The following is a 9490-nucleotide window of genomic DNA, read 5'->3' as shown; positions in this document are numbered from 1 at the left end:
AAAAGATGATTTCATATTTATAAAAATATTTATATTTATTAAAACTAATTTTGTATTTATAAAACATTTTTTTGATTTATAAACACTATTTTTTTATTTTTGTATTTATAAAAACTATTTTTAAATATACAAAACGATCTTTGTATATAAATTCAATTTATGGATTTATAAAAGATGATTTCATATTTTAAAATTAATTTTGTATTTATAAAACATTTTTTTATTTATAAACACTATTTTATTATTTTTTGTATTTATAAAAACTATTTTGTATTTATAAAAAGATGATTTCATATCTATAAAAATATTTATATTTATAAAGCTAATTTTGTATTTATAATACATTTTTTGATTTATAAACACTATTTTATTTATTTTTGTATTTATAAAAACTATTTTTAAATATACAAAACGATCTTTGTATATAAATTCAATTTATGGATTTATAAAAGATGATTTCATATTTTAAAATTAATTTTGTATTTATAAAACATTTTTTTATTTATAAACACTATTTTATTATTTTTTGTATTTATAAAAACTATTTTGTATTTATAAAAAGATGATTTCATATTTATAAAAATATTTATATATATTAAAACTAATATTGTATTTATAAAACATTTTTTTATTTATAAAAGCTATTTTATTATTTTTTGTATTTTAAATATGTTTTCTATTTCAATTTTAATTTTATATTTTTGAATTTCAATTTAAAAAAATAAATTTATAATTTTTTTTTTGAATTTTGGAAATATTCCGAGGAAGTGTATCCCTCGGAATATTCCGACGACATATTCCTCGGAATATTCCGAGGAATTTCCGACGAAAAAATGGTCCTCGGAATTTCCTCGGAATTCCATCGGAAATTTCCGAAGTAAATTCATTTCCTCGGAATTCCGTCGGAAATTTCCGAGTGATTTCCGAGTAAAGATGAATTTCCGAGGAGTTATTTCCGAAGATTTTTTTCGTCGGTACGTCGTCGGAATAGCGTTATTCCGACGATATACCGACGATTTTTTTCCTCAGCATGCAGTTGTTTTATTGCAGTGGTATGTTATTGGACCATGCATTAATTCCTCTCTCTCCTTCGTCGAAGAAATGCATGCCTTCTCTCTTTCCTCCGTTGATGAATCTTCTGAAGAAACGCAGGCCTTCTTCGTCTCCCACATCGCAGCGATCGATCTGCGGAGGAGTTATCTGTTCATTTACCGATTCTCTAGCCTGTGAGCGATGGATTCTACTTTTGCTCTCGTCGTCAAGGTTAATTTCCTTTCTTTACCCTCTGTTTTAGCTGTTGGTGATTCTTAGCTGCGATCGCGTCGATCTTTGTATCTGTTGCTCTAGGTTTACGAGATTTGTTGTCTCTTGTAATCTCTCCTTTCGTTTTTCGAATTTTTCCATGGATCGATTGTGTAACCGCCGGAAAATTGAAGCGGAGATTCGAATTTACTCTGTTAGTAGCATAAACCCTAAGAAATATTGTGCTTGATCGTGATCGTGACCGTGATCGCTACGCTTGTTTAAAACTTTTAATTCATTCATGTGACTTATATCTGTTTGTGGATCATTGCAGGTGAGTTATGGAGGTGTGCTTAGGCGATTCAGGGTGCCTGCCAAAGCTAATGGACAGCTTGATCTTGACATGGCTGGTCTTAGAGGAAAGATCGCTGCTCTGTGTAACCTCCTTGATGATGGTTTCTCTCTGACTTACTCTGATGAAGATGGGGATGTGGTGGCTCTAGTTGATGACAATGACCTCTTTGATGTCACAAATCAGCGCCTTAAGTTCTTGAAGATCAGTGTGCAGTTGAACAATGGTATGACGACTAACTCTATTGCTACGGAGAGAAGTGGGAGTTCATCAGCTTCGGGCATGCCTGATAGCCAAAACCAGGTTGTTATAATCCAGAAGGATATAAATGAGGTTATGATGGCTGTTCCTAACCCGATGCGTGATACTATTACAAATGTGTATATTGACCTTACTTCTAAGGCACCGTCTTCTAGTCCTGTAGTTGGTGAGCTATTTGATTGCATCTCCAAGCTAGGGAAACTCTCTATTCCTCAAGAAGGTACTCCTTGCTCATCTGTTACTAAGCCTGGTTCTTCAGTTCCTTCCACTGGTGAAAAGAAAGATATCTCTAAGAAGTCCCAGACCGGAAAGAAGCCTGCGACTTCTGGTCATGTACCAACCTCAATGGGAGTGGGAGCCAAGTTTGATTGAACTTGAGTTTATTGTTTCCGTGTTGTAGTGTTTCTGTTTCAGTGTTGGCCTTTGCTTACACGTTTCTCATCAGTTTTGCAGGTGTAGCCAAGTCAAAAAGCAGACCACATGTGACACAAGAAGACATTCTGTACGTGAAGAGGACAAGAAGAAAAAGAAGCTTTACAGCTTGTGAGTGGTGGCCAACATTTGACAAGTTCTGTTTCAATTTTCTCTTTATAAGCTATGCAATTTTGATCGATGTTATGAACAAACAATTTCTATTTTCCTCTTCCGTGTGTATTGTGTTTCTCTTTACCATTTCAACAAACCATTTCTTTTTTCCTCTTCGGAGTCTATCTTAAGACAAAATGAGTATCTTATTGTGTTTCTATTATCATTGCAACAAACCAATTCACCAAAAATTTCCTAAAATATTGTGTTTATTTTACCATTTCACTAAAAACATTTATGTTCTAAATGGCTTCTTCCTCTTCCTCAAAATTTTTGGAACAAATCAAGATTTCAACTAATCGGTTTTTTTCTCGTTTACGATTAGTATTTGATTTTCAATGTCTTTTTTTAAAAAAAAATTATGCTCTTTCATGTTATGAAATCCAATCATTCTACTTTAAAAAAAAAAAAAAATTTAAGAACCTCGATGAGGTTCTACCATTGGACGAAGAAAAATTAAATTAGATTAACAAAGGTTCTAAACCTTTCAAATCACTATACATGCTCTTAAAGTCTTTATTTAAGAACCGGTGCTTAGCTTTTTTTAGTTAAAAATTAAGAAACAGTTTCTTAACTTCTGCTAAGAACCCCATTCTAAGAACCTCGGGTTAATTAATCATCTAACTCCCACTAAGAGGAAATGAAAGGCTAAGCATGTCGTCTTTTCCTCCTTTTCCTCCTTTGCCTTCCTCGTTCAGATTGCCAAACCCAGCTACGCTTTTTAAGTCCAACAATTCTCCCCATGTTTTGATCATATCGTTGCTTTTTAAACTCGCTTTGTTGCTTCCTTTTACCTCCTCCTGCAGCAGGTTGCTTGATATTAACTAGGTTTCGAACATAAGAGCACGCACTCGTCATCCAGTCTACGTCTCTGCCTAAACATTCTTCGAGTTCCAGCTTTTTTAAGCATCCAGCCTCTCCAACGATGTTAAACGTTTTGGAGTCCTCGTCAAAACCCATGGCGACTTTCTTCTCCTCGTCAATGAAGAAACCCTTACATGAAATCGGAGGGTTAATCACTCTCAAGAACTTTCTCCACGTCACCTCTTCGGCCTCAATCTTAGTAGTAATCCACATCTCAAACTCCTCTGAACCTGCTTCGTCGTGACTGAATAAAACCGCAAGCTTCTCTTCTCTAACACATGATAAAGTCACAGGGTTATGATAAGCTGCGTCAAAGGGCAGACGCATAAGAGGACCAAAACTCTCGCTTGTAAAATCGAAACAGATTATGTAATTTTCATCTCGATCTATGTTCCTTGGTGAAGCAGGCCAGTAAGTGTTTCCCTTGAGAGACACGCCACGCTGATGAAAATTTATATCCCAGTGTGGAGTAACACCTAGAGTCTTCCATGAACTAGACTGGAAATCGTAAATCTCTTACCATAAAAACTGGTCTTTGACCACATTGCCAACGCTGTGATCTATAAGCCTCAAGAACTTGTAGTCACGACAAGATGTGGAGCCGCCTTTGTCCTCGTACCCTAGAGCGTAAGTGAACCAGTCACATCCGTTTGGTCGGACAGAATATCTAAATTCTATCGACTTGTTTCACCCCAATACGGATTCCAAACGATAACTTTGGTAGCATCATCTTCCAAGACGCATAACAATAAACCATCGCAGTGGAAAACTTGAGATATCTTATTTTGTTTGTTGTCTAGGCAAGTAAGTTTACCTTTACACTCTATTAATGGATCTTCGTCATTAACGACATTCATGAGATATAGATTGTAACCCATCAAGACAGCGACCATCATAGACTCCTCACCTGCGCTTATTTTATCAATGTGCATCTTTGAAAAGCTTCGACTCTTGGATAAAGTGTCCCAATCTTTGCAAGTTGATCTCACTGCTCTCATATATTTCAAGTGAACCTTTGAGAGAATCTCCTCTACCAAATTTACCGGAAGATCGGAGATCTTCGTCATCATATTGTTTCAATCTTTAACTATTAGGTTTTTTTTCTCTCTTTTATGCCTTGCGCCTCAGAATCTATACATATATTGTATATAACAGTTGAAGACTAGGAAACCCTACATGAATAAGAATTTTTTTTTTTTAATTTTTTTTTTACATGAATAAGAAATTTTGTTATTATATAAACCTTAGTTTTTAAAAGTTAACAATTAAGATGATGAAGACACATGTTAATAATTTTTTTTTAAGATTGTGACATGTGTTGAAAAAATTCTTATTAAACATTTATACTTAATAACAATTTTCATATTTAATAACAATTTCTTTTTTTTTTTAAGAAAAATCTGAATCCAAAATAAATAATTATTTCCTTATAAATATATAGTCATTTAGTAGTATTTTTTAACCAAAATAATTAGAGAATATTATTATAAATATATATTTAGTTTAATAGTAATTTTCTATTTTAAAAATAATAAACCAAAAGTTAAATATTGCTAATTACCATGACTGTATTTTGCTACAATACTCGTAGTTCCCAAGCATGACTGTATTTTGCTACAATACTCGTAGTTCCCAAAGCATAACATTACATAACTTTTGGTTGTTAAAAAACATAACTTTAATAGTAATTATCATAAAATGCACAATTATCTCTTAAGAGCCATGCAATGTAACGTCACGTTAGGATATAGACAGCGGCGGAGCCATTCCTTAAACAATTTTGATAATGCCTCCATAACATTCATCTCTAGATCCGCCACTGAATATAGAGAACTATATTTACATGCACTATCACTAGTGGACGAAACGATATTGAATTTCTTTTTGTCTCGACTTTCAATCCCTTTTTTTTTTATGTAATGTCATCCCTAATCAAAGCATATAAACCACGGGGTGGTGGGCTAGTGGTCTTGAGGTAGTTACCACAACCGATACGGACCCGAGTTCGAATACCCCTGTGGCCACGGAATGCTTTACGCCCACCCCAAGTTTAAAGTTAACGCGGCGTTGGTGCCGGGTCCTTGGGTAATGGGTATTAGTACCGGCTGGTTCCGGGCCAGGGGGATTAGATGGTTGGCAATCGGAAACCACATGCGGATCGGGCCTATGGGCAAACGGAAACCACGTGCGGATTACGGGTCGCTTTTGAACCTCCTGTTAAAAAAAAAAAAAAAAAAATCAAAGCATATACTTTGAAACTAAATACAATCATATGTATCTGATTTGATTACGCGACATCAAAAAAATTAAAGCAGGTCTAGTTTCATTGTCTAGGAAAAAAAAAAACAGAAAATGTATAAACTACAATTAAACATTCCTTTACTATACACGTAGATTCAAGATGAATAGAACAGATGAACTATCATTAATAGTGTAGTTTCTAAGGTTTATTACCATGATGAGTAATGAATATATTGTATAGCGCGTATAAATTACAACAATGATTAATAAAAACTTTATGTGCTATACAAGTCTACAAGATGAATAGAACAGATGAACAATCATTAATAGTGCACTTTTTAATAAGTCCCTTCCATGTAGAATAAATCTTCTTCTTCGCTGTATCTTCATTCTTGAGAATGAAAGAAGAGAATGTTCATGGAGACCAATCATCTGCAACATCCCCATGAGATTTTTCCAAGTGGGTTTGCTTCAAAATATGTTTCCATTGGAGTCATTCTCTTCTATGCGGCTATGTTGCCTGACAAGAGGTGTTCAATTATTCAACTGAACTTGAGCACCGAGTGTTTTGGATCAAATCTTGTTCCTCACCTTCAACTCTTTGGTCAGTACTTCAAATCAGTATTGTTTGATGTGAATGGAAAAGCTGGTGTGAAACTTGTGTTCTGTTGATGTTTATTATAGACAATATTTATCATTGGGGAATCAAGTTTTGACAACCAGACCCTTCCAAAGCCAAATTTTTGGTTGGAACCAAAAACCTGAATTCATAAAAAGGATTCTTAGCCTTTTATATAAGTTTTTAGAATGGTTGTGAAAGAAAAAGCTCCTAGTAGTTTATGCAGAAGTGGTGTTTGGAGGGAGTTCTTGTTACATTTCTTGGTTCTTTACTCGCTGACAGAGTGATTCTTTGAGTGAAATCTTTTAATAAGAGCAGCCTTAGCGTCATCATGGTATTTCATTTTACCTTACAAATTTTAGCTGCCAACTCTATAAAAAGAGGCCTTGCATCATCATTTTGTTTTTTTTTGTAACTTGTACATGGAGCTGTTGCTAATAAGTTCCCAAGTATGGTTTCCAGGAACTAATGCTGATGAATTGATATTTACATAGCCTCTTGCATTTGACGGTGCTTGCTGTGCATATTTTCTTATATAGGGAGGTGCCTGGTAAGCCTGGTTACCTAATTGTTGGGTTTTGGCGCATGTGCTATCTTGCGTATTACCTATGAATTGGACTCTCTATCCGTCGAAACAAATCAATATGAAAAGATAGTATAGACCCAAAGTGGGAAATTTTATCACTTTTGGTTTGATACATAAAGCTACAGTTTCTCTTTTGCATCAGATCTCGATGATGTTAACTCAAAATCATTCAAAACAAATGCGAGTCACCCAAATGCTTGTGAATGTATATGTATTATCCAAAGTATCAGATCTCCATGAAGTTTACTCATATCATTCAAACCCATGTGAGTCTTCACCCAAATGCTTGTGATGTATGTATAATCCATAAGTATAGTACACTATCGACTTCCTGTGATTTAACCTCATGTCACTTCCAAGCACACATACATCACAACTCAACCTCCAAAACCGAAAGCTAGCTGAGCTGGTCTAGAGATCAAATCCGGAGCCAGACTATGCAACAACCCCTTCAACATTCATTACGTTAGTAATTCACTACAGCTCTAACGAGTATGTCCCAGGTGACAACAGTTGGGGCAATGCCATGGCTTCGAGCATCATCAAAGAACTCAATAGCGTGCCTAACTCTGCCGCACATACACAACCCTGACAGCATAATGTTGTAAGATATAACATCAGCTCCCCACCCCTTTTTATACATGTAACCCCAAATCACTTTCGCGCTATTACTGTCTCTAACTTTAAAGCATCCTTCCATCAACGTGTTGTAAGTCACATGATTCGCAACGCAGCTCCAACGCTCCATCTCCGCCGCGAGTTTCATCGCATCATCAAGCTTCCCAACAGAGCACAGACCATGGATTAGAATGTTATGCATGGTCACATCAGGGTTTTGACCCGTTTTGAGAAACTGGCGCCACAAGTCTAGTGCTAAATCGATCTTCCCATCGTGGCAAAGACCGGACAGAAGTGAACTATATGTTCTAAGATCTGGTTTCCATCCGTTCTCAAGCATGTCCCTTACTACAGCTGATGTTTCACTAAACTTTCCTGCTTTACGCAAGCCGTCGATGAGAATGTTGTAAGATACAACGGTGGGACGACAACCGTTCTTCGCCATCTCTTTGAGTAAAAAAGAAGCATCACTAAGTCTCGACTCTCGGATTAACCCACTCATTAAACCATTAATAACATGAGAGTTAATCTCCACACCGTGCTTGCTTATCTCTTTCACCAACTCTGACGCTTCTTCTAGTCTCCTCTCTTTGCATAAAAAGTTTATAATCGACGAATACGCGTAAACATCAAGACTCCCACCTCTGCTCTCGACTTCTTTCATCACCTCCAAGGCTTTATTTACATAACCATTCACGCATAACCCGTGTATATAAACACCATACGTTATATTATCCGCCGTGTATCCTTTCGCAGGCATAAGCTTCCAAATCATCGTTGCTTCGTCTATCTTACCATACTCCAACAACCCTTTAATCAAAATGTTGTAACTCACTGTGTTAACTGAACTCTTCTGCTCCATGACTCTCCACAACTCCAAACTCTTCTTGATCTCCCCGCAACGACAAAACCCATCGAGCATAGTGTTGTATGTCACCACATCTATAAAGACCTTACTTTCAACCAACTCTTTAAACACACTCTCAGCTATATCAACACTCCCCACCCCACAGAGTCCATGTATCATACTACTATAAGTAAACAAATCTTTATCTCTCTCGTTCTCCTTCATCCTCTCCCATATCTTCACGCAATCATATACCCTCCCGCACTTGCTCAAACCACTAATCATTATGTTATGAGTCTTAACATTCGGATAAACAGAAGTATCCTCTGACAATCTCTCCCAGAGCTCCATAGCCTTGGTGTGATCTCTTCCTTTAAGAAACCCATCGATTAGAATATTGTAACAAGTGACATCAGCCGCCACTCCTCTCTCAGACATTTCGTCGAACAGCTTCAATGCATCATCCAAGTCTCCGGCTTTAACAATCTCATTAATCACAGTGCTGTAGCTTAACACGTCAGGCTTCAAACCCTCTTCCCACAACCAATTCAAAAGCTCCTTCGCTTTCTCGAACTGCTTCTTCTTACACGACATCTTAATCAAAACATTATACGTCTGCAGATTAGGCCTTAAACCCGCTGTTTCGATGTAAGCGAACAATGACTCGACTTTAGGCCACTGTCTCGCCTCCACGAAGGCGCTGAGCAGAGAGTTGTAAGATCGAATCCCCGGCTCGCACCCGAAGATCTCCGACATTCGCTGGAACACGTCGAGGGCTCTGTCGGGCATCGAGTTCTTTCCGTAGGCTTTGATGACTGACAACGCGACGTCCTCGTCGCACTTGCATTCTTGCGATTTAATGAGGTCGACGACGCGGGAGACTTGGGCGACCATACGAGCCTCCGCGAGCCGGCGGAGGATGTGGTGGAAGACGGGGGCGGAGTGTGCGTAGTTTGGGTGGAGAGTCGCTGTGTCGAAGAGAGCGAAGGCGGCGCGAGGGTTCTTCTCTGATTTTAGGAGCTTGAGGAGGTGTTTGGGGGACAGGGATTTGGGGAAGACGACCATGGAGGAGAGTTTTGCGGTGATGGTTTATCTCTCCGGCATGTTTTGGGTTCTGGCAGCAGCTCTTGTCGGACTTCTAACTAAATAAACTCCATATTAATTGGGCATTTCGGTTTAGTTCTGGTTTGGTTTTAGTTCCATTTGGTTAATTCGGGTGTAAAAACAAATCAATCAAAGTTAATGTGGTTTGTCCTGGGTTTGGTTTAATCAAGT

The 9490-nt window shown here is 37.2% G+C and overlaps 2 protein-coding genes and 1 pseudogene across 3 annotated transcripts; 1 reads left to right on the top strand and 2 right to left on the bottom strand.

The window, feature by feature from the left end:
- Nucleotides 1–1058: 1058 nt before the first annotated feature.
- On the top strand, nucleotides 1059–2554 carry LOC106332591. 2 transcript variants are annotated; one of them, XM_013771067.1, is made up of 3 exons: nucleotides 1059–1263; nucleotides 1577–2075; nucleotides 2301–2554. In XM_013771067.1, the coding sequence occupies exons 1-3, from the start codon at nucleotides 1234–1236 to the stop codon at nucleotides 2312–2314; spliced, it is 543 nt and encodes a 180-aa protein (XP_013626521.1). In that variant the 5' UTR covers nucleotides 1059–1233; the 3' UTR covers nucleotides 2315–2554. The 2 variants fall into 2 exon arrangements, with proteins under 2 accessions (XP_013626521.1, XP_013626520.1); XM_013771066.1 differs by lacking the exon at nucleotides 2301–2554 and having other exon boundaries at nucleotides 1577–2241.
- A 534-nt stretch (nucleotides 2555–3088) lies between these two features.
- LOC106330175 lies at nucleotides 3089–4383 on the bottom strand (annotated as a pseudogene).
- Nucleotides 4384–6860: 2477 nt separating this feature from the next.
- On the bottom strand, nucleotides 6861–9325 carry LOC106329466 (pentatricopeptide repeat-containing protein At3g09060). The gene has a single exon (XM_013768125.1). The coding sequence runs from the start codon at nucleotides 9278–9280 to the stop codon at nucleotides 7217–7219; it is 2064 nt and encodes a 687-aa protein (XP_013623579.1). The 5' UTR covers nucleotides 9281–9325; the 3' UTR covers nucleotides 6861–7216.
- Nucleotides 9326–9490: the final 165 nt, after the last annotated feature.

The sequence above is a fragment of the Brassica oleracea genome, chromosome C3, assembly GCF_000695525.1.
Source record: "Brassica oleracea var. oleracea cultivar TO1000 chromosome C3, BOL, whole genome shotgun sequence".
NCBI classification, from domain to species: Eukaryota; Viridiplantae; Streptophyta; class Magnoliopsida; order Brassicales; family Brassicaceae; genus Brassica; species Brassica oleracea.
The sequence above is the reverse complement of the archived record's forward strand: the minus strand, read 5'-3'. Positions and strand labels throughout refer to the sequence as shown.

Coding starts and splice junctions, on each gene's coding strand:
- LOC106332591 (XM_013771066.1), top strand. CDS start 1,234: ATGGATTCTACTTTTGCTCTCGTCGTCAAG. Junction 1,264..1,576: donor CTTTTGCTCTCGTCGTCAAG/GTTAATTTCCTT, acceptor GGATCATTGCAG/GTGAGTTATGGAGGTGTGCT.
- LOC106329466 (XM_013768125.1), bottom strand. CDS start 9,280: ATGGTCGTCTTCCCCAAATCCCTGTCCCCCAAACACCTCCTCAAGCTC.